A 27,747-nucleotide genomic window follows, 5' to 3' on the forward strand; every position below is an offset into this window, starting at 1 on the left:
GCATCAATACACACCAAGCCATAGCTTGCTTAACAAATCACAATTGGCTGGAATCACACAATATCCAGCTAAACCCAAATACCATATTGTAGTTCATCATAATATATGAACCAGGCTACTGATTGGACATGTCTGGATTTATAAAAAGCAGTATTGAACATCTCTAATCTCATAGCATTATAAAAATCATTTTTTTTACTTTTCTGTTTAAAACTGAATGCTAACATATGAAATTAAGAAAACTTGCCTGCTATCATCCCTCCTGTGACATTCAGAGCTTCCACAGAACAGATGAGAGATTGGGCAAATATGCTGGATTGCAAGGTAATTTGTAAATTAGAAATCCTATCTCACACAGGATTGGGAGTGTGCTTGGAGAGCCTCTCATCTCGGTGTTGGCCCTTAACAGGAACAAAGTCCTCATAAAGGACATGTCTGCAATTTGAGGCTGTCCTGGCCTCATGGATTCTATTTCAGCATCAAGTAAAGGCTGTGACCAGAGCAGACTTTGCCAAGCTTTTGCTCTGCACCAATTTTGGTTCTTTCTAATAAGGAGGCAATGGCAACTCACACCCTCAACATTATGTAATTAGAATAATGTAACACACTCTGCTTGGTATTACTTTTGAGGATAACTCCGTCCCAGCCATTTAGCAGTGTAATATTAGAACTAATTCTACTATATTGGTTGTTGATAGCTTTGGAATCCAGTTAAAAATCTTTATTAAATCTTAATTACATCTTAAGTCTTGTCTTAAATTATCCAAACACTTCATGGTTTAGCTCCTAGATACCTTTAGTTCCTTCTTTTCCCAATTGATCCAGTTGGTGGGGAAAAGGCAGGAACTAGAATACAAAGCTTTCTATTGCTTTGTTCTGATCCTGTGGAACACTTTATCTCCCAAGGTGAGATAGAAATAGCACTTAAGACTTATATACCATTTCACAGTGCTTTTACAGGCCTCTCTAAGCAGTTTAAAGAGTCAGCCTATTGCCCCCAACAATCTGGGTCCTCATTTTACTCACCTCAGAAGGATGGATGGCTGAGTGAACCTTAATGGAACCTCAGTGGATGGGCCTCAATGGAACCTTTCCAGAGTTCCAGGAAAAAGCATTTCATTTAGATGGGCTTTTGATCACTAAAACAAACAGATAATACCTACTTGTTGATCTTTATGATGTTTTAAATGTTTATGAATTAAGAGCGGTATCTTGTTTAGGGTTATTAAATTTTGTGATTTTACTTTTTTCTCATTTAATAATAAATGTGCCTTGATTTTTTTGAAATAGAAGTTATGTAAGCAATTTTAATAATTTACAAAATCAACAGCTTCAGTGGCACCTTTAACTTATTGATCAAAAGTACCCAAACTACCCTTATCATGAGCGTAGACTATTGCTTGCCGTATAACTAAGTCTTTTAATCTCATTTTCATCATATCTTTATTAAAAAGACTTATGTGAAAGTCATAAATCACCACGTTAATGATACAGTAGGTGAAAGAGATCAATATATATGGGCCCATCTGGTGACAACAGCTTATAAAATATTGTAATTTGGAATATAAGAGTAGTAAATGATAAAAAGAACCAATGAAGTGAAAAGAAAATTGCATGTTACATTCCTTGGATTATGGGAAAAATAGAGGATGATTCTAAGGAAATTGTGTAATAATCTGAATAAATACAACCCAAGGAGTAATTATTCTGCTATGTGACATAAGGAAACAGGATGTGAAAGCTGCTTGGAACAATTAAAATTATTTCACATTTTTATCTTTTTGCAATCAAAAATTTCTTGGCAGCTTAATTAAAGAGCGCTGCGGAGATGTGTGGAATTATATTAATGGGAAATGTGAAAAAATATGCTTGATAAAATAAATGATCAACTGAAAAGAGAGAGGCTGTGGCTGAAAAAAAAGCATGTAAAAGAATGGAAATGAGAAAAAATATATAGTACAATATTTTAGTCAAAAGCCAATTCATGATTAAAGGAACAGGTTAAAAACCAAGAGTCCCAAGTCAATTCCTGTCACAACCAATGAATCAACATTGAGGTAGTCTGAAAAAAATGACCCTGCACTTAAGGGAAAATGTTAGGAAAAAGAAAGAACAATTAAGAGAAAATGCAGAGCATTTTTGATGAACGTAAGATTGTTTTGAAAATGTGTAAAAAGGCAAAACAAGAAACTTCCAGGAGAGTAACAAAGGCAAAAGTGGTAAAATGACATTGAATGGAACTAAAGTGGGGGAATGCTGGAAGGAGTATTTCAGAGCATTTGGACAATTTGGAATCCTAATGATATATAAGAAAGACAAATGAAAGGAACACTACATATCTAGATGACTTAGAACAAATTAAGGAATGATGCTATAAGAATGCTGAAAAACGTAAAGATATAAATGAAACATGGACATGGTTTGCCTACAGAAAGGCTGAGCAACTCTGTGAAGAATGTAACAAAGATTGTAGTAAGAATGCCATTATTGTTTTCCTTTACAAAAGGAAAAGTAACAAGAGTGAATGTAAAAACTATAAAAATATTGGTGATTAAATTTACCTCAGAAGATCTTTTATAAAATAATAAAAAGGATACAAGAAGTGACAATATCCTAAAATTAATAAATGAAATGCAGCCTTATGCTGGGAAATGAATGCACAAACATTTTTACCCTTCAGCAAGTCACTGAGAAAAGCTACATGACTATGACACTGAATATATTGGTCGCTGAATACAAAATCATCAGCTATAATGGAAACAAAATATGCATAGGGAGAAATGGAATACAAGTAGTCCTCAATTTATGAACACAATGGAGCCCAAAATTTATGTTGCTAAGAAAGACATTTGCTAAGTTAGTTTTGCCCTGCTTTACACCTTTTCTTGCCATATTTGTTAAGTGAATCACTGCAGTTGTTAATTTAGTAACACAGCTGTTGAGTGAAGCTGGCTTCCCCATTGTCTTCGCTTGTCAGAAGGTTGCAAAAGGGGGTTGCATAACCCTGAGACACGGCAATCATCATAAATGTGAGTCAGTTGCCAGGCATCTGAATTTTGAACATGTGACTATGGGGATGCTACAACAGTCATAAGAATGAAAATGAACCTAAGTTACTTTTTTCAGTGCCGTTGTAACTTTGAATTGGTCACTAAGCAAATTGTTATAACTTGAGAACTATCTATACCTGGCAAGTTCAATGGTTCAGTATTAGGAATTAGGAATAGAATAAGAATGTGTGAAGTCTGTTTGGTTGTTAAATATATTCATGAATAAAAGTATACAGAAAACTAGTTCTAATAGCCAGTGTGTTTGTTGGAGATGCAACTGTACTTATACTTTTTATATATAATTTATATGCAGAAGATGCCTTGTGGCTTCCTGAGAGCCCAGATAATTTGCAGAAAATGTTAGATCAATTGTGTGATAGACCAAGACTTATAATAACAAAGTTGTTATATTTGACAGGGAAAATAAATTGAATTATTGCGAGTTATGTATAAATAGTGGGAGGAAAACCAGTGCAAATTATCCAACAGTGATGATACATCTGCTCTCACCTTTTGGAAGAAGTGTTTCAAACATGGGTACAACGCCTCTCTGCTATACATTAGCCCTTTTTTTCAGGCTTCCACATGAACTACAAAAAAAGGATGGTGATGCTTTAAGAGATTTTTTAAAACAGCTGCACCATTGTGGGGAGAACCATGTTGAAGTCTAAAAAAGTTGGGATGCTTTAATGAATAGCATAAAATGCTGCACTCATACTTGTGTATGATCCAAAGTACTTTATACAAAAAATGTCCAAGTGTGCTCTAATGTATATGCTGTTTTGTCTACAATAATCCTGTAACAGTACAGCATAGCCCAGTGGTTATCAAATAGTGATAGAAGTACAAAGTTTTGGGAAGGGAGAAGGGAAAACTTTACTAGAAAATTAAGACAAGATGGTTCTGTCAAATAGAGAAGTCCAAGGAGGAGCTGAGTTAATTGTTCTTCACTTTAATCAATGGAGAAATAATGAGGTTAAAATGCAGCTGAAAGAACCCAGCTTAGAAATGAAAAAAACTAACTGTCCAACTGAGCAAATCAGGCCACCAAATCTGTTCTCAAAAGAGTAATAATTCATAAATAATTTGAAATAATAGCAATGTACTAGTATTTACATCTAGCCCAGGATAGACTGAGCTAGATGTAAAGCTGAGTTCTGTTATTTAAGACACAAAAACTATTTCTTATACAAACTGTGATATGTAATACTGGCTCTCATAATAAAACCCTCAAACTTAGTATGTGTAGATAGATAACATCCTTGAAAAAATTAGCATAAGCATCCTAGTTATAATGTCCAGCTTTCTTTTTCCTCCTGCTCTCAACCTTGTTACTTAATATCCAGATTGGAAAATAGTTATGAGTAACCTGAATGTTTATTCATTATTTTCCCACATTTTAATAAGTCCTGGGAAAAAATATTACTCTACTATGAATTATGGTTCCTGAAACTTTTATTCTTAGAGAAAGTATACTAATCATTGTTTTGGATTTTAGATGAGTATTCTAAGCCACAGCAATAGTGGTTTAGAATCCTAAACCAGGATTCCAGCCAACATGGCCATTGGACTGAGATTTGTAGCTTAATGTCACCAATGGGAAAAGCTGATCTGTTCTGAGAAAGTGATGTCTGTTTATTATTGAATTTAGTAAAATACAGAGCAGTTATGACTAAGACCACAGGCCATGCTATCTATCTTTCTTCCATAAGTTCCCCCGCCCCCAAAGAATAAATCACACACAATAAAATCGAAGAAAGATGGTGATATTGTGGATTTTGACTTCCCAAGTTTCCTAGGTATCATAATCATTATTGAGAACTCTGGTTCTTAGGGTCCCCATATATGGAGAACATCAAAGTTGAGAAAAATTGCACTACTCAAATCTTAATGTCATATTTTGTGGTGTCAAAACTGCAATGTGAGCAGTTGCAGTTTGCAAGAACAAAACAAAAGCAGGGATGTCAGAATAGACATTTGTACCACAAACTCCTAGCTCTGAAAAATTATTAGATTGGATGAAAGGAGAAATGCTATATATGATGCTCTATCCTAATGGCACAAGTCAAACACATATATTCAATAGTCTGGGGGTATATATGTTTGACACTCCATCAAGGTATTTGCTTGGGAACAGATGAAGTGAGGAGGTTCTATAATAGGCCAGTGTCTATGTACTCTTCACAAAGGAGCAGAAACCTGCTGGGCCCCTGTTGGAATATCATTCATGTATGAATCACCTCCCTTCATATTCCAAAGAACATCAGGAAACATAAAATTGATTTGATTTGCAGTAAAATTTACACAAATATCCATCAGTGTCACACTAATCATTTTCTTTATCATTAAAAAAAAACTCTGGCTGAATCTCTTAGATCCTTCCTCATCATCAAATTTCTTACCTGAGAAACTTCATGACAACTAATTTCCTCTCATTTAGGATCTCTTAGGACTCCCAGTCATCTCCACAAATTCTTGACATGCTTAAAATATACATGGTAGTTTCAGTGCCTTACTTTAAATATTGGGGCTTCTCTTGGATTTGATTTCAACACTGCATTATATCAAAGTCTGGGTTTTCCTAGGTAATTTTCTTCTCTTTCTATTACAAAAAAGAGTGAACATTTTAAACTTTACCCACAAGTTGCTGATTCTGACATATGAAACATCAGAAATTCTTAAGAACTCACGGTCTCCAGAGCTGAGGATAATGTAACAGTCGAGGCATGGTCTAGAAAAAAAGGAAGGACTGGCTTGTAGCTTTTCTTTCAGGTTCCTTTGCCTGGAGAATCAGTGCAATTACTTGTCTTGCTTGAGAGGAAAAGCTACACTGTCATGGATTCTTCTGATGAAATACAACTCTAAAAAAGTGAGTCAGGGACTGATCCAACTAGATACTGTCATGGCGACCTGGGCAGTTGAAGGTGGAACAGGAAAGAAAAAGCCCTAGTTATCTCCTCCCCACCGACCTTTTATTTATTTTTGCTTGTAGTTCTCAATCTGCCATTCTGTGTCATTGATCTGATGATGGTGTTGATTGCTCCATATCAAATTTATTACATGGACTCAAAAGCTATGGAGTTGTACCAGGGAAGATGTGAGGGAGAAATACTTTCAGACTCACAAAGATAGGTTGATACCAATATTTCTCTGCTAAACAGACTCCTGCCTATCTGTGAGTCAGGGCACTTCCCTTAAGTGGCTTTCACACTTTTAGAGTGAGGTCTCCACACAGGATCCATTCCGATGGAGGTGGCGGTGATCATGGTTGAGACAGCCCTCATTTCGATGTACAATAAGGACGGGGAAATAGAGAGCATCTTGGTAAGGAGGAGGTTCTTCCTCTTCCATGGTGACTTGGCTGGACAGGCGAGTCTGCTCAGTTGGACAGCTTTGCTCATTTAAGCTCCCACTCCGACTTTGCCAAAGGCAGCTGCGCCGTGAGCCATAGAGGCGGCCCAGAGAAAAGCGACTGCTGCTAAAGGGGATTCTGGGGCTGCCATTGCAGATGCTGAGAGCACTACGGGAGAAGATGGAAGAGCTACTTATAGTCCTATGGCATTGTTCACAGTTTTGCCTATAACTGCCATAATGGCAGGAGGAGTAAGTAGTGCAACCAGACAAGCCTACCAAATCCATAAGGACAGCCTCTGAGTAGCTAGGCACCAATTGCTGGTTGGAGCGGATATGCCACTCTAGTTCTGTGCTATCCACTGTGTTGACTCGAGGCATCCGTCGGCAGAAAGGACGCTCTTCAGCTGGTGTTACTGCCACATAGTCGAATCCAAAGAGTTTTTCTACATGGTAGTGGACATAAGAAGTGCGATACTCGTTCAAGACTCTCAAGGGCCAAGACAAAGTCAAGAGAGCAGCCACCCAGAAAACATAGTGAGAAATATACCAAGGTAAATTGTCTGGGTCTGAGAAAGCCACCATGTACTCTTTAAAGTCCACATTTTTTAGATGCATGCCTTCCCTTGCCTCCATATAGTCATCTAGTCCCTCGTTCTCTGTAAAGAAACGGGCCCTCTGAGTCAGATAGGAGTTCTCAGATTCTACATTGGCAAAGCTAAAGCACTTGGTGAAGCGAAACCGAGTAGCTGGGAAACTCTCCAAGTCAATTAGGTCCTTTGAAATGTCCTTCGCCCCACAGTTAGAGTAATCAAATTCTGCTTCTGCCACATGGGTGTTGACTCTCTCATGGTAGACCTGGGTGGTAGTATAAGCATCCCCATTGCGATAGCGGGTGACCTGACGTGTCCTTCTGACATAATGATAGCTGATGGCCTTCCACCAGATGCATGGGGTGGCCTGCTGCATCCTTTGGACACGTTCATGCACACTGTCCACATCCACCTTGTACTGGAGCTCATTGCGAGTGTAGCAGTGCCAACACTCCACCAGGTAGACCACATAAAGCATCACCAAGAAGGCCAAAGGAATATAGATATAGCCATTAGAGCAAGGGCTATCATGGTACATCATGGACTTTCCCTTATAAGCACTATCAAATGTCAACCGGGTCACCTTTGTTACGTGGCACCAAGTCATCGCTCCCATGCAGCCATACATTAAGAAGGAGAGCACCAGGCACTTCCAGTGTGACTCTCTACAGAGCGACTTGCTGAGCGACTGCTTCACTGGCCGTTGCTGCTTTGTGTGATCAGGAGACATCATGGATATTGTTGATTTGAGGGGGAAGAGAGACAAGAGAGAAAACAGAAAAAAATATTACTATATAGTGAAAGAAAGGGAAACTGAGACAACTGCATAACTGTCCTAATTAGCATTAGCATTAACTACAGAATGAGTCACAGATGGCCATTCTCAGAGTCATGAATAGTGGTGCTCAGGATAAATCCTCTCAGCTTGTAAGCATGAGGAACAGGAGCACTGAATTTATTTTATGCATAATTGTTTCCCAGAACTCACATTCAAATTACTATAGCATCCTCAAATTACTACAGTAGAAGATTGTAACATTCCTTTCCCAAGCCCTGAAGAAATGAATAATTGGGGCACGTTGATCTGAACTTCCAGGTCTTCCATCACCCTCTTTCAGTCTAAATGGAGAAGTTTTGTGGTTTGTTTTGTAAATATATTGCATCTCACAAGAACATAGAAAGGATTGCCCCATTCTCCCTCTTTCCTAGTCCCACTTCTGCCTTTACAGACATTTTTTCCTACCATTTTATATCTAAAATATGAATATGCTCTGACAATTTGCAGTCCTTTTTTGTTGTAACTGTGAAACAATGGAGCTTTCTCTTGTCCAACTATTTTTTGCCTTCACACTGAAAAGGTTCAAGAGTAATCTCAACTATTGGTATTTATCAGATAAGTTTATGGAGCAAGCCTAATGGAGCAAGCCTTCTGCCTTTCTAGGTTGATGTATCCCAGGGAAATATAAAGAAGTAAAGAAACAGTAAAGCCTCAACTACTTCTAAGGAAAAGATGGCAGATTTCAATCCTTCTTAATTTCCTTTGGTAAATAGAAAATAATTTGTACAATTATGTCCCACCCAGGATTGTATTCTTTACAGGAGTAGGGCCACCTCTGACACCTCATTTTCTCTCTCTTAGTCTAATGCAGGACTAATTCTGATTGATGGAGCTGCATACAGCTTATAAACCTCTTTTTGAAGTTCTGATGGTGCTATAAAAATCTGGGGATAAAGCACCAAGTACTAGAATTGGCTTTTGTGCAATGTAATAGTTTGTGTAACTACACTCGGCTTGTTTAGCCTTACAATAGTAGATAAAACTTTAAAAACTTATAAATTTACAACCTAGTTATCTCCTTATATAATATAAATAGTTACTGTACATATGGCCAGAAAAGCTTGGCCACTCATAAAGTGTTGTTTACTATTGCATTTATGGAAAACATGATTTTCTTTTGTCTGATACAATTATTTGGGCTTCCTGGTTATAAACTGAATTTCTAATTCTTTTTTGCACCTGAGCAGTAGGTTCAGAGATGAGTGAATGTAATTTATGGCTATACAGTCAGAAACAAAAAAACAAAACAAAAAAGCAAGACAGGTTTAGAAAATATTTCTATTTCCATGTCTCATTTATAGGAATGTGGATGGTAAATGCAAGAAAAAAGAATTTGCAGTCTTTGTCCATAGTCTCATAAACACATGTTTTAAACAAACAAACATTTTATTGCAAATAACTCTTCTTTGTTAAAGGTAATAATCCTACCGTATCCCTCTAGGATTTAGTATGTGACAGCAATGTAAAACAATAAGTGATTTATAATAAACAAAATAACATTTGTGAACATAGTCCCAGACAAAAAACAAAGGTGAGTCCCTTTAAAACAAATGGGAGACCTGGGCAGATTTTACCCGAGGGCTGAGCATAGATGGGATATCCCCGTTTTTCCAGTTTAGAAGTCTAGATAAAAGAAAACAGAAGTTCTCCCCTTCACAAGGATTCAACTGCTATAGAAACAGGTGAATCTATCTAGACAGAAAAACAGTAATAAGTTAATTGTTTTCTTGTATGTTATTAAGTCTACTTTTATTTTTGTAAAAGCTAGAAAAATCGGGGTTTATACTGACCTTGAATCATAGCTCAAGCAAGTGCAAGAAGATATAATTATTTTTACAATCTCCTTGTGATCACTAAAATTAATTTGGAACGTTCTATGTCATCTCTTTATAGATCAAAACAGCACCACCTTTTGGTCTACCCAGAACTTTGTATTTTTAGAAATTCTTATTCTTAAATTCCTTTGCAGTTGCTATTTCACATGGTCATTTATTTAAATAATCTCTTTCAAATATTGAAAGCTTTTTATTATTTAAAGTTTTTAAAAATGTTTACATTCAGTTTTTTAAAAATAATTTGATTTGGTTTACCACTTCGGAACTTAAGCTACCTCAAGGAGGCAGAAAAGCTGAATTCTCTAGTTACATGCTTTTATGTTGCATATTGTTATCTCATTTTTGCATTTTTTGTGTTTGTAACTCCTAATTATAAATATGGCAGCACAGGTTATGAGAACCCCATCTCTCACACACACTAGGATCAAGGGTGGACACCAAGTGAGAGGATGGCAGAATGGGACAACTCTCCATGGTGACCTCCCCACACCAAACTCCCCATGATCAACTCATCACAACCAACTCACTATGGTCAATGCACCATGGCCAACTTATCACAGTCAACTGGCTATGGCCAACTCACCATGGTCAACTCACCGCAGGACAACATGATGTGGCCAACTTGCCATGGGACAACTCATTGTGAGACAATTCAACAATTCAATTTAATTATTTAAAATTATTTAAAAATATTTTAACTTTTGTCATCCACATTTTACTTTGTCCATTCTTTCTTCAATGATTCTATTCCACTATTTCTTCTACATTAGTGTAATTTCTGTCCCATGGTGAGTTGGCCACAGCAGGAAGTGGAAGCTGGGTATAAAAAGTATTTGGAGAGAGGATGTCTGAAACCTTTAGTCCTCCCACGCTAGAGGCTCAATTGTCCACTACAAAGACATTTCTAGAAAACATTTTCCATCTACTCCACTGTCTTATTTCTAATATGGGGATGGCAAACATTGTATGAAAAACACAAGTTTACGGCCTTTCTAATGCCTACAGATTCTCATACAGATTCATACCCTAAAATCTTTCATTTAAACTTATGATCTTCTTGATTTATAATGACTCCTCCATATTTCACTGGCCATATTTATCTAGGATTAATATGCAATATGAATGTACAACTATTAGGAAAATGCTTAAAAGTAAGCATCATAACAGTCGTACAAGTAGTGTATGTGTGTTGCCAACAGCATTACATATGACTAAAATGGAAATAAAAATTACAAGCCAGTTTTTCTTTGGCTTGGATGGTGCTAATTCTATTTTTGTAATTCTCACATTTTCTGAGTGCAATTATAGACATGGGAACATTGCTTTATAATTCTGCCACATTACCAGTCAGCAAGATGCAGCATCCTGGTATAGTTGTTAACAAGATTTTTAACAAGATTCCTCCACAAGCTATTTGCCTTCAATTCTTAAGTGAAAAGGCTCAAAACATAATTTATATATTTGCTTTTACAGCCATCACTTCCCATCAAATGCATGAAGTGTCACAAGACCTTTTGAACTGTGATCTTACAAACCAGGCAATGCTGCTAAATCAGCCTCAAGTGTTTATAGGAAAAAAAATTAAAATAATTCTGAAAGCGTAAGGCCATTATCTGACACTAGAAAGGATGAAGACCTCTTACAAAAGACTATAGCTCTGCAGTACCGTAATCCGGTGCAAAGACAATAATCTGAACACATAAAGTGGAATGAGGAAAATGCATTGAAGCTTGTGTTATAAATTTCTATCTCTTGGTTCAAACTGAGGATGATAGGAACCTTGTAAGACAAATGAGAACATGTGTTTTCAGATTGTATGCAAAACAGAAGATTGCTAGTTCAGGGCCTATGCAATAAGTTTCTTCATTTAGACAATTCTTGTCTTTCTGTAGCTCAAGGGTCTTCAAACTTGGCAATTTAGACTTGTGGAATTTAACTCCCAGAATTCCTGAACTAACATGACTGGAGGAAGAATTCTGGGAGTTGAAGTCTACAAGTCTTAAAGCTGTCGAGTTTGAAGACCCCTGCCTTAGCTGAAAGTAATTGAGATATTTATGAAAGTGAACTAAGAGAAGGTTGCTGTTTTCCAGAAGTACCCAAAACACTCAGGTTTGAGTCTCTGTAGTTCAAAATATATTAGAGAAGTGTTATCCTGCTGGTCAAGCAATACTTCACCTAGGCCCAAATTATGAATCTGTAAGGACATTCAAGTGCTACAAAGTTTCAGTAACCATCTAAAACACATCTGTGCTTGGAGGATTGGGGACTATGAATTGCTTTGTCAGACCGGTTTAATGTATTCAAATGTATCATGTACTAACCAAGCTATTATATTGCTAGATTTGGATTAGGGAAATTGGGGGTCCAATCATCACTCAATGACGAATCTTACAGGCTTATCTTGGACTAGTAACTATTTTTTATCAATATAAATACATTATAATACATGCAAATACATTTGAAGAATTATCAACTAAATGTTACCTTGGAAAAAAAACAGAAGTCTCGTACATAAATAAAAATAAAAAAAGACTTTTAAAATGTCACGTAGCTTTGTTTTGACTTGACCCCAATACATTATTCAGAGCTGAGCAACTGCATCACCTTGTTGGCAATATTGAATAGCCTAATATCTATTATTTTTTTAGACCTCATATATATGCATTCTTTTTATATATCAGCTGACCCCAGATGCAGGACTGCAACCCAAAAACACATCACAGCATCCAATGGAAAGATGAAAACCATGGGAAGAGCCTTGGCTGAACAAAAATACTCCCAGCTTTCTACTAGCTCCATTTCTTCTAATGTGGAAGGTATCTAGCGCATTTTAACCAGCCAAATTGTCAGGGCTATCATTAATTCTTAAAATAATGGCATCTTGGGCTGAGTTAATTATGTTTCTAAGCAACATCATCTTTTTTAGGAAGCAAGCATATATCTCCATGGTTGATGGAGACTTGTGTCATATCAGAAAATATATTGAAGAAGAATGAAACAGATCGGGAAGGCAATACAATACTTTACCTGAATGGCTGAACAGATCTTTGCTCAGCATTGATGTCTAGCTCAGGCTACTCTCAGCAGCCCCTCTATCCTTTTTTAAATACCTAGAAAGGCTTTCCCCTCTTTTATTTCATTATAATAAGGTTCTAAAACAGTGATGAGGACTTCTGTCAACATAACGGGATAACTTCATTAGGTTTCATTCTCTTTTCCTGCATTTCTGAGACAATTACCTACTCTTTAATTTTGGATTCCTAGCTGAATTTCAAGAAAAGTATGGGAGAACATGCATAAATTATAGATAAGATAGGCAACTGCATATTTCTTAGAATCCTCTCTACCTCCCAGTAACAATCGTTCCTTATTCACCCAGCTGGTAATATTGAAGATATTTTCTTACGTTTTAGGTTCTTGTTATATTAAGTATGTGCATTTGTTAATCACATTCTTGCATTTATATTTGTAGTTTTCTTTGAAGCAACAACCAACTCAAGTTAACAAGAACCTGTAGAATTAGCTCACTTATAAATCTCAATATCTAGAGGACAAAATTTGTATGTACAGAAGTGATGTTCTTTACATATAAGCAAACTTCTAGGTTGCAGTGAGATAAATGGCAATCATGACTAGTATTTTCCAAAGACTTAATAATAATAGCAAGCAAAACTATTTTATGAGAAAGCAATAGAAAATGAAGAAGCTAAAGTGCTCTGGGACTTTAGAATTGAAATAGACAGGCACCTGCCACATAACAGACTTAAGAATTGTCAACCAGAGAGATACAAAAAATCTGGATAGTCGATGTGGCAGTACCTGGAGACAGCAGAAGAGAAGAAGTGGAGAAGATAACATAATACAAACAGCTGCAAATAGAAATAGAACTGTAGCAAAATAAAGCAAAGTTAGCACCAATAATAATAGGTGATTTGGGAGCAATTCCCAAACAACAGAAACACCACTTGATATATACGGTCATGTCATGCCAGTCGTTAAGCAGGTAACCAAATGAGTGTGCCCAATTTTACAACCTTTTTTGCAGTGGTGGTTAAACAAATCCATTGTCCACAATCTGAATTTTTTATTGGAAGCTGGAAATAAGCACCAGTTTCCAACAAAAAAACCCAAAACCATCATAAACTGCAGTCATATGACTGTGAGATGCTGCAAATGGCCATAAATGTGAGCTAGTTACCAAGCATCCAAAGTGAAACCATGTGACCATTGCAGAGTTGGCTGTCATGACTCTGAATCTGAAATGTAAGTAGCCCTAGGGAGGTCTGCCATAACTTTGAACAGTCTCTAACTGACCAGTCATAAGTTGAGGATTATCTATGCAGCTCTTGAAAGTAAAATTGGAAGCTACTTTATCCTGAACTTATGTTCTGAGAAACAAGTTTAATACTGTTCTGATAATTAGGAAATAAAACCACATCTGTGGAAAGTCCTTTTCATTTATCTGAACCTTATCTAACAGTATTTCTCTACTTTATGACAGGATCTCTATTTTGTCCTAGGGATGTGCAGGTAAGTATTAAGAATCATGCTCATTACCCAATTATTTGATTCATTTAATATAGAGCTTGTTTCATCTCAGCACCTACTTTAACTTTTGCAGATTCCATCAACAGCTCTGAGCAATAATCTAACAATCTAACCTGGACATAATTAGCACAATCATGAAGACATTAAAGTCTCCAGTGAATGCATAAATTAAGTAGATCAATCCAGGCTTGGTCTCTTGCTTTCACACATGGTAGCATCCCCATGGTCACGTGATCAAAATTTGGATGCTTGGCAATTTGCTCATATTTATGATAGTTGCCATGTCCCAGCGTCATATAATCACTTTTTATGATCTTTTGACAAGCAAAGTCAAATGTGGAAGCCACTTAACAACTGTGCTGCTAATTTAAAAACTGCAGTGATTCACTTAACAACTGTATAAGAAAGGTTATAAAATGGGGCAAAATTCACTTAATAACTGTCTCACTTGGCAATGAAAATTTTGGGCTCAACTGTAGTTATAAGTTGAGGACTACCTATATAAGCAAACCCACTTTACTTATGCTTCAGAAATAACTTAAAGCAGTTCTATTCCAGGGAGCCTATTTTACATTTGTTTGTTTTTTCTGATGATATTTTAATTATGATATAGATTCCTTGGTGGTAGTTTTTTGTTTGCACAGTGGTTAGAATGCAGTATTGCAGGCTAACTCCGCCTACTACTAGGAGTTTGATCCTGACCAGCTCAAGGTTGACTCAGCCTTCCAACCTTCCAAGGTCGGTAAAATGAGGACCCAGATTGTTGGGGTCAGCATCCTGACACTGTAAACCACTGAGGAGAGTGCTTTTGTGATAACCCGGGGCATGGCACAAAGGCAGCACAGTCACATAAGTAAGAAGAGTCTCTTTAATACCTCCAACTTTGCCCCCAATGTCCAGGTTACCTTTGGCTGGAGAAAAAAACTCTCCCAAGAACAGTCTTTAAGTGGAGGAAATTCAGTCCCCCAAAAAAGTACATACAAATTGCAAATAAAAATCCACACAAACCACGCTGCAGTAATTAACTTGACAGGGGAGGAGAAGGAATTCCAGATTTGAAAGTCCAGCAAAACACATACAGTTGGGAAGAGCCAGGAACCCAGATAAGCCTCGACAATAACAGATAATTCACGATTTGCTTCCAACAAGTTGCTGTGCATAGCTTTCCTTTTTAAACACTGTGTTCCTAGCTGCAGCGAATGAAGGGAATCAGGGCCCTTTCCACCCCCGTAAGCCATTCAACTCACATTGCTCCCTTCTCCATTCCTCCCTGTGTGCCCTAGGATGAAGGGGGGATGGGCCTGGGTCTTCCTCCAAATTCCCTCTGCCTTGCTCTACCTCTCCCCTGCTCTGCCCAGCCGAACTGTGCCCTTCCCCAGTTTCTTCCACAGCCAACGGAGCCACACTCCCACTTCCTGTCAGCTGCTTGACCTCCCCCTCGGAATCAGATTCCAACAGGGGCATGACAGCTTTAAAGCACCATGGAATGGTAAATATGTCTTAGTGCTATTGCTATTTGCTGTTGTACATCATTCAAAGACTTTCAGGACCAGAGCAGATAATATGATTAAACAAATCAATCATCAATAAACAAATAATAAATCTATCTGTCTCCAAGTTCTCATACTCTAAGCACAGAAACAACTCAAAGCAATGAAGAACTCAAGTTAAGATAATGAAGTCTATCTAGAGAGACCTATGTTCCCAGAGCAGCTTCACTAGGTAAATAGCAAGGAACAGGACTTAGTGGCAGAACGTGTGCTTTGCGTGCATAAATCCCCAGGTGTTCTCTGCCATTCTTAGATATGGTTAGGAAAGATCTAAAATCTCAGAGAGCCACTATCAGTAAGGCAAACAAATGATTCTTAACCTCATACCACAGGTCTACATATGGCACCAAAAGCCATGGCTACAATTCTCAAGATTTTACCAAATTGTAATTTTGAATATGACAGGCATTCATCATTAGATATATGACTGAAGACTAATTAACTATACCTAATTTAAACTATGTTTAAATGTTAGTTTTCAACATAAATAAATTATATCACATTTCAATTCTTGTTCTACCTCCTTCCTCCAACTGCTTTTAAAAATATACTGCCTAGCATGCCACTGAAAGCCAGGTATGGGCTTTGACAGTACTAAGTTATATGAACCAACCTTGCAACTGAATATGTAAAAACTATTTTTCAAAGTGGTGGAGATGCAATCTGAATTATTTTGCAAAAAGCTACTTTGATGCAAATGTGTTTTTACCCTAACCTCCACAGCGTATATTTATGCCTATATCCACTGCCATGGCTTCATCTTAAGGAAGATGACCATGTAAAGGAGGTCAAAGCCAACTCTCACAGCTTTGAGACCTACCCTACAAATCCAAACTACTATCCAGAAACCTTTGCACTGAGATGTTTTTTCCTAGAATGTTCTTCTTTTCTTGCTGGAACTAACCCATTTCCAACCTCAAGCTTTCTTTTCCCGGCTTTTCTCATCAAACTTAGTTAGGTCCCCTACTGTTTTGGAGAGCTATTCCTGCCGATAGAGGAACAGATTTTCATCCTTTTTCACACACTTAATTTCTAATATTTTGTTTAGAAACACTTGCAGTATTTGTTGGCATTTCAGTATAATGTTTCTGCATTTTAAGATGTCATGAAAAGGAACTTTCTTAGAAATAGTATAGATAGTAGTAAGCAATTTCTTTCAAATAATCCTGTTTGTTCACTCTAGGCTCAGATAGAGAAGTCAAACAGAAAAAATGTTCTGTCTAAATATGATTAAGAACTAGAAAAGTATCTATTAGAGTCTCTGGAGTTGGGCAGTAAAGAACTGGGAGCTGTGATTTCTCATTGTTGTGCATAATAAACATCAAATAATAACATATGCCTCTTATAGGTCCTTGGGAAGGATTTGCTATGTGGATAAAAATGCCAATCTAGCTATCTGACTGACTGTGTGACCACCCATAATTCCAGAGAAAACCAAGAATACAAAGAGTATCTGATCACGATATATCCAGAAACAAGGTTGACCAAGGAAGCCCCGAATGTAATAAAGCAGCAAATAACAGCTATAGCCAAGCAATTCATTTGAGATACAAAGCTCAAATTGCACACTATAGGCAGAATCTTCAATTTCAGTTGAATCAGAAATTTTTCTACTGATCCACCAAGAATTTTGTCAGATGTGGACTGGGCTCAGCTATGGAACAACCCACAGAGATGTAACAAGAATAGCACTACCAATAGCACTTAGACTTATATATCACTTCATAGTGTTTTACAATCCTCTCTAAGCATTTTACAGAGTCAGCATATTGCCCCCAACAATCTGGGTCCTCATTTTACTGACCTTGGAAGGATGGAAGGATGGGTCAACCTTGAGCCACTGAGGATCAAACTCCTGGCAGTCAGCCTGCAATACTGCATTCTAACCACTGTGCCACCACAGCTCTAGAATGCAGCTTGGTTAAAATAGGTGGATAAGATTAAAAATAATAAGCTGAAAGAACTTGTAATGATAGCAGAAATGGTGGGAAAAGATCAAGAAACATCTCAAATTGGTAAGCACCATGCATTGCATGGTTTTAGGTTGGAATAACTGACTGGTTGGCACCCATTCATTGCCAAGCAGTTTAACAACATGCTGCAGGATTAATTAACATCTAGGAAAATCTACCGGATACTAAAAGAGAAAAGGGGCAGCAACAGGGACCTACAGGCCAATTAACTGCTTACCAACAACTTTCAAATTGCTAACTGGTGTAATAGCTGATGCAGTCCAGCAGCATCTAATTGAAAACAAGCTCTTTTTTACCTGCACAGAAAGAAAACTACCTAAATAGCAGAGGAGCAAAAGATTAGCTCCAATTGACAAAATGAGTTTGGAAAACTGCAAGAGAAGATCAATTTGAATATGAGCTTGGATTGATTACAAGAAGGCATTTGACTCCTGCCACATGATTGAATAAAGTGCCTAGAAATAACAGGATTTCCAACAGAAAGAAACAATTGCTTGCCCGCTTTCCTCCAGTCAGCTCTAGAAAAATGTTATATTTTCAGAAAATTTGTAAAAATTGGTCTCATATCAGAAGCAGTGGTGGTATTCTACTGGTTTGGCCCGGTTTGACTGAGCCAGTAGTGGCGATGAGCAGCAGAGACCAAACCAGTTCTCTCCACTGCTCTGCTGTTGGGCCTACCTGCCCACCTGGGCTCCCATACTCACCTTTATCCAGAATGCCATGCGGCAGCTGCTAAAGTGACCAGGAGAGTGCAGGAGGTGAGTTGGAACGCCTCTGCGTCTATGCAAACGCCTCTGCGCCTACACAAAGTATGTGCACATGCGCAAAGCATGCCCACTAAGCCACACCCACTGAACTGGTGGTAAAACTTTTTGAATCCCACTACAGAGGCTAAGGAAGTTGTATTGCATAACCCATAGTGTCAAATAGTGTTAACTTACTACAAAGTTATTAATGCTTCTAACTGCAGAAGAGATGAGTTTCTAAGCATCTGTTGATACAGTAACATATGCTTCTCTCACAGACTGTCAGTTCTATTCATGGCATAATTTGCACTGGAGAAATTAAAAATGCACCAGGAGAAATACAATATTGGTGGATTCATTATAGATACAGCATGTGGAATGGCTTTTCTTAAGTAGCGTTTGATGTTATTCTCATTTTCTTATCTGTAAATGTTGCCAATACAATTTTTTTATCTAGGCAGCCATCAGGCGTCAAATCTTACTCAAAGATCCAAGAAAATGGGTATAATGATAATCTGTTTATTAAACAGGACAAAATCATGCAAAAATATTACAAGAGAATTAAAAACATTGTTAAAGGAAACCAATAAGCTTTATTACAAAATGCATGCAAAAATCCAACTTCATTCTTTGGCAACTCCAAACCAGGCATAGTATAATACAGAGCCAAGTGGAGTAATACATTGATTTGGTATAAGATGGTTTCCTAAATTTCCAATTTTTTCATTCCAATTTGCAGCTCTTGGTTTTACCTTTATAACATCTGAGCCCTAGAAGGAATTTTGAAAAAAAGAAAAAGTTGAATTTCTTAATAGCCCAAGGAAAGACTTACAAAAAAGCAAAATCAGTGTTATCATTATGAAGTTTGTTAATCACTAAGTAAAGGATGTAATGGACTAGCAACTTGAGCTTAGTTGTTTTGATCTGGTGTGTGCAAATAATATGATTAAGATACATGAATAATCCTTTTGCAGTATTTATCTGACTTAAGCAACAACATGGAGGTTCTGGTGTCATTTATAACAATTGGCAATACAAGGTACGTATCTCCCTAGGCAGGCAAAGTGACAGGAGCCTCTTGCCAGGTTTATTTTTCTACTTCTCAGTTTCCTGAAATTATTTTTCTCCTTAAGGTTTTTTTCCACAAGAGTCTAGTTACTATCTACATTGAGTTAAGCAGGTTCTTCTGTAAAGTCTAATGAGAATGAGAACCCTTATAAACGAAGATTAGTTTTCTCTTTCTGCAGTACAGAAACAGTACAAGTGACTGTAACAGTAACTTCTCAACTTATTTATTATTCTTAGCTTTCTGCATACAGTCAAACTCAATATAGTTTTAATTCCAACATTATTACGGTTTCTACCCCCATGTTCCTCCAACTACAAGATAGCCCTAAAGAACTCACAGGTCTATGTGCATGGTATAAATGAGCTATATCTGGATAAATGATTGACTTGATAAAGCAAGGCTAAATATAAAGTTGACCTGGTTACATTAAGAACAACCATATTTTGGTTATATTCCAGTTTCCTTTGCATTGGCTGGCTTTAAAAAAATCTGGGTGGAGACGCATACACACCACACGGACACAAACAACAGAAAAGGAGCACTGGCTCTGTCTGGCTCAGAGTCACTATAGATGAGTTGGTGGGAGGTTTACTTGTGTGGGAGGGGGAATAAGGTGAAAAGAGAGAGAGGAAAAAAGGCCTGCCCATAGAAGCCTTGCTTAGGCTAACCACAATCACAACATGCTTGGCTGGAAGAGGATAGTTTTACCCAAAACAGTTGCAGGAGTCTTAGAACTCATCTACCCAAATGCTAAGTGGGTTTTTGTGTCTGCACATTAACTCCACCCTCGACCAGCTGAGTTATATGCAGCCAATCTCATTGTACACATGTTGTACTCTGACAATAAAGGTAATAATAAAGCTCTGACTTCATCGTAATGCCTCCATATCAAGACAGTTATCTTCTGTCCCAAAATCCGTTCTCAGTATAATGGGAGCCAATCAGCACTTGAGCTATATCTTCTTGTGCTATCTTACATTTAAGTAAGCACACATACCTTTCCTCCTCTTTATAGGAACTGACACTGGTGCCTTTGAGAAGCCTAGTTCTTTCTCCTAAACAAATTCCTTTCTTTTATATCAGCATGACCCAAATTTATATCCATGTCATCAGACTATATGCTGTTTTCCACAGGGAAAACATGAAAAAACAAAACATTATAATATTTTCTCATAGTCCAACCATGATGCCAGTCTGAAACACATTAACTGAGCATTGTGAACCTAGTGTATGTTGTCCATAAACTGCAAATCTGGAGAAGTTTAAATCCAAAACTTCACCAGTTATTGAATTCCTATAGAACATGAAATACATTCCACTAGGAATCTATTCATGAGTGGTTGGATTTTGTGTTGGTAGAATAAGTCAAAAAGAAGTTGGATCCTCTTTGCGGATGGCGTAAAACTATTCAACACCACCGACAATGCTACTGTCCTTTAAAGCGATCTTGATTATGTGTCTGAATGGTCAAACAATTTGCAACTCCAAATCTAGACCAACAAATGTTCTGTCCTACACATTGGAAAAAAAAATCAGTACACCAAATACAAGCTAGGCAGATATGACCTCGTTGATAATCCTCACTCTGTCAAGGACCTTGGAGTTCTCATATCAAATGACCTAAGCGCCAGAGCTCACTGTAACAGTATTGCCAAAAAGGCATTAAGAGTTGTAAATCTAATCTTACGAAGCTTCTCCTCCAGAAATATCGAATTGCTAACTAGAGCATATACAAAACTTTTGCCAGACCAATACTTGAATACAGCTCATCTGTCTGGAATCCATACTGCATATTGGATATTAATACAATTGAGGGAGTCCAGAAGTATTTCACGAGAAGAGTACTATACTCCTCTGCTCGCAACAGAACACCCTATATCGGTAGTGGCTAACCTTTTTCAGCTCCCTTGCCGAAAATTGCAGGCATGTGCCAGCAGCCAGAAGGAAATGTGCACTGTCCCCCCGCGCCCCCTGCGCATGCACATGACACCCCCCCCCCCCGTGCACTGTCTGATGCTTTACATGCCAAACTCATTCATTTCTCTCATTATTCAAATCACAAGCTATTTGGTCTAATTTTCTAAATTAGTTTTCTATCTTTCCAAGAGTTCAGCACATTCATTCTTGCTTGGAAAACCCCTCAGAACTTTATTTCACTTTATCTCTCTGTTTGTAACTATCATTCTCTAATTCTGTCAGTGCGGATAATTTGTAATCCCTTGCTCTGCCACTTATTCATTTTCCCAATTTCCCCTTTTCCTTAAATAGCATGCTAGGACACCTATATGGTATTCATATGCTTATTCTTTTAATCCTAATTCAAAATGTTTAATTCTTGTTAAGATTCTGATTGGCTTCACACAATACATTACTGTAAGCTAGAAGTTGTATTTTTTATCATTTCTGCTTTTTAACTTTTCTTGATATTTTATTTGTCAATGCCTTACAGAGCTTACCGTGTAAGATATGTTGAAAAGATACTCATTGATACTACTGAATAAATAATAACTATTACTACAACAGTCAGTCCTAATTAGGAGTTAGGAGCAAAATTTTGTAGGGTAGTTATTTGAACAGAAGACTTTGTTCAACTCTTGATCTTTGTTCTGAGGGATGAATTAAGCAGCTTAGACTCTTATGCATGAAACAGCAACACATACAGGTAATCCTTAACTTACAACAATTCATCTAGTGACCGTTCAAAGTTACAAAAGCACTGAAAAAAGGGATTTGTGGCCATTTTTCACATTTGCGACCACTGCAGCATCCCCATGGTTACACAATCAAAATTAAGACACTTGGCAACCATATTTATCATAGCTACAGTGTCCAAGGGTCATGTGATCACCTTTTGCAATCTTCTGACAAGCAAAGTTAGTGGGGAAGCCAGATTCACTTATCATGTGACTAATAAATGAAAGATTTTAGACTTTGAAATCAGAATTCAAAAATTCAAGAGAAGAACAGAAGAAAAGGGACTGGTGAGGGGGCGATGGGTATAAATCATTATTCCAGCAGGAGATGCTTTGGGACTGTAACTCTGAGATTATTCAACCAATAAGGATGAAGAACCAATCTTTATTAGCCAAACTTATACAATCTGGACTTCTATTCTAATTTTTTCTAGCTCCTACTCATGTGGGCTGAGAGCTCATGGTAGCTACATTGTATTACAAAGCATCTGATTAGCGCAGATTGAGGATTAGATGAAAAAAAATCCTTTTATGATTTATGTTCAAAATTCTCATAAAGTTGAATTTATATAAGTAAGGACAACGAACTTGCATTCACAGAATTATCTTGTGCCTTGAGAAGATGCTTTCCAGATAATCCCTCAAAGTTCTTTATTCATTTTCATTTTTAGAGTGAAGTCTGGAGTGGATTTAAATGAGTTCATACTCTACATACCGTATCTCCATTTCCTTCCTTCTTTTGTACTTTGTTTTTGTCACAGGAGTAGATTTATCCATAAATGTATAAGGGGAAAAATAGTTACAGCATTATAACTAAGACTACAAGAGAGTCATAAGAATGTTTCTGAATGTAGAAAGTCAATGAGAGAATGTCACTTTTCTTTGCCCCCCCCCCCCAAAAAAATGAGGTGACAGGTTATCAGTAAACTCCATAGCACTAATTAGCCCCATGTATAAGTGGGTGTACCTAAGTGTGTGTGAGATGCCACAACTAACTGTGCTACAGAGAAAAGCATATGCCAAAGATAGCTTCTGTATCTGCTTCTTTCTTATACTTCACCAAATGAAGGAATGTTGAAATTTATGTCATTTGGAGCTGATCCCTTGCAGCCGGATTCTATGTCAGGTTTGCCAAAAAGCATCCGCTGCATCTGCTGTTTCCATCTGCAACCTATCTTGTTACAACCTTATCCTGATGCTCTGAAAGAAAGGAAAAGTTCATGGCAAAAAATAATAATAAGAAGAAAGAGGCTCAGTGCCAGAGCACATGCCTTGCACGTAAAAGGTCCCGGATGCAACCCAACTGTCTCAGAAGATGTAATCGGAAAAGCCTTTATCCAAAACTAATGCATGGATCCATTCAAGACAGCATCTCCTTTTTACTTCCTAGCTACTCATTCTTCTTCCTGGGTTTGCCTTGTCCTCAAGGCTTATTCATCCTATAATGAATGTTGTAGTTTCCATTTGGCATTTATACTAACACTGAGCTCTTACTGACAAAGTATCACATCTTGCTGAAAGATTGTTAAGAGTTGGGCACGACAGTCAACATTAACTGAAGCGAATCACCAATATCTATGACAAATTAACGGAGCAGCAAAATGCCTTAATTCCATATGTAAATGTGAAACTACAGTGAAATATGTGAAGCCATTTTCCACTGTATGCCTCCTCTACTTTGTTTTGTTGCCATGAAACTCATTATCCTTGGATGCTTCATTTGTCCTCAGGAAGAAACCATTACCTCACAGCCGATTTTAGATGTTTACTCCTTTAACGAATTTCATTTCTAGACAGAATATGTAAGGCTGGAACTGCACTGTTTTACCCCAAATCATACCAGGCACCGTTTTCTCTTCGATGTATTCATGCAGCCTCGTTAAATCTTATTACTTGGTTCAAGATCAATCCCATGAAAATATCTGGTTTCCTCTAGGGATGCGTTGTAGATATGGAAACCTCCCTTTCAGCTCACAAATAGATAACTTAATGGGTGATGCCATTCTTAAAAGACACAAAGGGGCAGGATTCTACAGTCATCGTTATTAGAGCGCTTTGTAGATGGAATGAATACTTTGGTCCATAAGTAGAGGACCCCGGGGCATAACGGTGAAGGCAACTTACAATAGAATTTGAGAGAAAGGCGAGAAGAAACACCTTGTTTCTCCCGGGCGCTTTTGGGGTCTACATGAGAAAACCGAGACGTCCCGCTGCTGTCGCAGGTGTGTCCGCTGCAGAAGGAGCGGCCGGGAGGCACCGAGGGCAACAGTGCAAGCGGTAGGTTGCGTGCCTGCGTGTGCGCAAAACACCCGGCCCAGTTACCGGCGGGGTTGCAAAGCAACCCCTCTGTCGGAGCGGAGGGAAGCACAACGCGATGCAACGAGCGTGCCATGCAAAACCGTCACATGCAAATGGTTAACAACGTGTTTTGCTCCGGGCCGCCCGACGAGAGCAGGCACCTCCGCTCCGTCCTCACCTCCTCTCGGACTCCCTCCGCCTCCTCCTGAGGCACTGAGGTGCTGCTGCCTCTTTCGCTGCTGCTGGCCGCGGCCGCCGAGGCTGGGGGGGACATGGCGCCGACCGGGAGGCCTCTCGGATGGGCGACCAGCAGGCACGGCGGCGGCGCATTATCCCGCCAAGGCGAGCCGACGAGCGCCACCCGAACGGTTGTGTCTGGGCCGGCAGCCCGGCGGCGAAAAGACGGCAGCCTTCGGCGCTTCCATCAATCCGGGGGCTCTCTGGCTGCTGCGGCGAAGGCTGTCCGCACCGCGAGGAAAAGCGACGCGGCGTTTGCGGTGGGTCCAAGATCAGCGCCTGCCCCGCGGACTCGGCGCCTTCGCGCCTGAGGGACTCTCGGCAGAGCCTAAGCAAAGCTCACGCAGCCCGCCGGCCGTGCACGCACCGCACGGGGATGGGCAAAGGGCGGGAAAAGGGGCGGGAAATGAAGGCACGGGTGCGAGGCTCGGCAGCTGCTCAGGTGAAACCGGGGGTCGCGATGTGGGGGGGGGGTGAAGGCAGAGGGAAGGTGGCGAGGAAGGGGCTTCTCAGCGTCCGCGCGCCTCTCTTCCTCTCCTAATCCAGGCGCGAGTGACCTTGAAGCTCCAGAGCTCCAGTCTCAGCTTGCCGCCCTCGTCCCCTTTGTCTGCCCGGCTCTCTGGGCGGTAGGCGAGGAGAGAAGCAGCCACAGCCTGTCGTTCACGCTCGCTTCTTCAACTCCCTCCTCCTCCTCCTCGGCCCTCGCACCTCCCTCTCTCCTCATTCACAGCCGGGGAAGAATCGAGCCTCTTTCCCGGCGCGCCAAAGCACTGAAAAGCTTTTCACGTGGGCCGAGGCACTGGGGAGTTGGGGGTGCGGGCGACAGCCCAGATTAGTTTGCGAGACCGTAAAACCTCTGAGGAAGAGAAACCGCGTGGGACAAGCCTGGGTGTGCTCGATAAATCTTGGCGCGTCCCTGTTTTCATCAGTTCGCCTTCACTGCAGCCAAGTTTTAACTAATATGTGGCTCCGATTTTAAAAGAAGGCAACTCGATTTCCTGCACACACACCCGCAAACATTTCGGAAAGACTTTCCGAAGGAGTTTTATGGATGGGTATCAAAGCCCCATAACTAATGCATGGCCTGTCTTATAGAATTAGCTCACTTGCTAAATCGGCTAGCCAACTCGCTGCGGACAATTACAATTCTTGTCAAAATAGATGAAAGGATGAGTCCCAAAGGCTCCATTAGTGGCCAAAATGAATAGCCACCCTGCCAGATGGATGTATAGACGCCTAAGTGGAATCTACTTCTGAAAACAGTGAATCTCAGACATCAGAGGTGGTGTTTCCAGTAAAAGGTTCCTTTCAGCTGAAGGGTGGGTGGGTGGGGGAACCCTGTGGCTCCTTTTGCACAGTTTTGAATCAGTATAGAAAGGTTATACATTTTTATTTTAAAAGTAAAGTGTGTAGCTTTTACAATTCCAGAAATAAGTTTGAAAGCTATGAGCAGGCAATTTTTTTAGGTGAAGTTGCATTTAGTGGTAGGCAGCATGGTAGAAAAAGCAAAAAGTGCATACATAGAACACTAATAAAAGAAATACGTATTTAATTGGCAACATATTTTCTGCCTTCAGTAGTGATCAGCCAGATGCTTCTGAACCATAACAAAAGAATAGAAATCTTAGTGACCAGGACAACACACTCCATCTACCTCCTTCCCTCTCTCTCCTCCTCCTCACCATCATCCAACATTATTTATGAATCTTAATATATGGTATGTAAGCTTATGATGTGTAATTGGTCTATTCCATTATGGGTACCTTCATTTGTTCATTTAACCCTTGAAGCTATCTGCAATCATATACAGCTGAGGAAATTGAAGTTAAATTTCTCAAGTTGTTTTTCTAAATGTTCATAAAACTAGAATACATGCCTCCAGTATCAGTGGCAAGTAAAGAGCAATTTGCACAGGTTAGAACTGAAAGATACAGGAACAGGAGCGCAATCCCCTGAGGGCGATATTGAAACAAACCATCCAAACAAAATGAAATCCACAGCAGATCTTTCCAGGCTGGACAGCAAGAGAAGATCTCAGCCAGAAAAATACTCTCGAGGAAGCAATAACATACTGAATACAGAAACAGCAGCATGCAACATGGTTCTGTTCTATTCAGAAAAATAATTGGGTGTAGACTATGCTTATGCTCTCTGGCAACAAGAAAATAGAAAGGCAGCACTCTAGGGAACTCCCAGAAGTGAGATGATTCAGTTCAGGGCACTTGGGAGAAAGCACTTGGGGAAAGATGCAGAAAAACAGATGAGCCACACAGTTCACAGCAGGATGCAGACAGAATTTCCTACTTGAATATAAGATGAGCACCAAATGGTAGAGCCAGAGCCCTCAGAACACCCAGGCATGCATCCATACCTGGTCTCCCTTGCTGGAAGTCTGAAAGAAAGGCATTGGCTTAGTCCTGTCTGCAAAATGTCTGGTTCTCTGCTAGGTAATTCCATCAGGAATATCCTAGAGACCTAGACCTAGAGCCTGCTGGCTGGGGAATCCTGGGAGTTGAAGTCTACATCTCTTAAAGTTCTCAGGTTGAGATACTGCTCCAAACTCTTGTAGTTGAACTGTGGGTAGACAGCTGCTTGAGGATTTTATTGCAGCTATTTTGAGGTTGGTCACCAAGTTCTGTGATATAAATGTTGATTTATTTGCATTTGGGATAAGGATTTATTCCCCTGAAGCATTTCTACATGTTGATTTGAACGGAATTAGAATATGCTATATCTACTTCTTTGCAAGAAGGCCTATATCAATGAGTTTAGTGAATTTGAATGCCTCTTAGGCTCTCCATCCTTAAAATTCCCCATTCAGCCCTCCTATATTCTAATTCTGAGCATTCAAAATTTCAAGAATGGGGCATTTTCGAAGTCAGTAAAACAAGTTTCCTATGTCTGTTTCTTTCTGCAGCTGTGAAGCCTCATTTCCAGAATAATACTTTTCAATGTATTCTGTGGCT

General features: G+C 39.0%; 1 protein-coding gene across 1 annotated transcript; it reads right to left on the reverse strand.

Annotated features, from left to right (window-relative positions):
* Window positions 1-5,265: 5,265 nt before the first annotated feature.
* TMEM151B (transmembrane protein 151B) lies at window positions 5,266-25,389 on the reverse strand. Its single transcript, XM_026695399.2, has 2 exons — window positions 24,723-25,389; window positions 5,266-7,700 (listed from the first exon to the last, which is right to left on the reverse strand). The coding sequence occupies exons 1-2, from the start codon at window positions 24,816-24,818 to the stop codon at window positions 6,264-6,266; spliced, it is 1,533 nt and encodes a 510-aa protein (XP_026551184.2). The 5' UTR covers window positions 24,819-25,389; the 3' UTR covers window positions 5,266-6,263.
* Window positions 25,390-27,747: the final 2,358 nt, after the last annotated feature.

This window comes from Pseudonaja textilis, chromosome 1 (assembly GCF_049901715.1).
Source record: "Pseudonaja textilis isolate UNSWEBS1 chromosome 1, rPseTex1.2, whole genome shotgun sequence".
NCBI lineage: Eukaryota > Metazoa > Chordata > Lepidosauria > Squamata > Elapidae > Pseudonaja > Pseudonaja textilis.

Bases quoted from the DNA above. Each gene is read 5' to 3' on its own strand.
- TMEM151B (XM_026695399.2), bottom strand. From the start codon at position 24,818: ATGTCCCCCCCAGCCTCGGCGGCCGCGGCCAGCAGCAGCGAAAGAGGC. The intron at 7,701-24,722 runs GTGAGGACGGAG...CACACAAAGCAG, and splicing joins CGGAGGGAGTCCGAGAGGAG to CAACGGCCAGTGAAGCAGTC.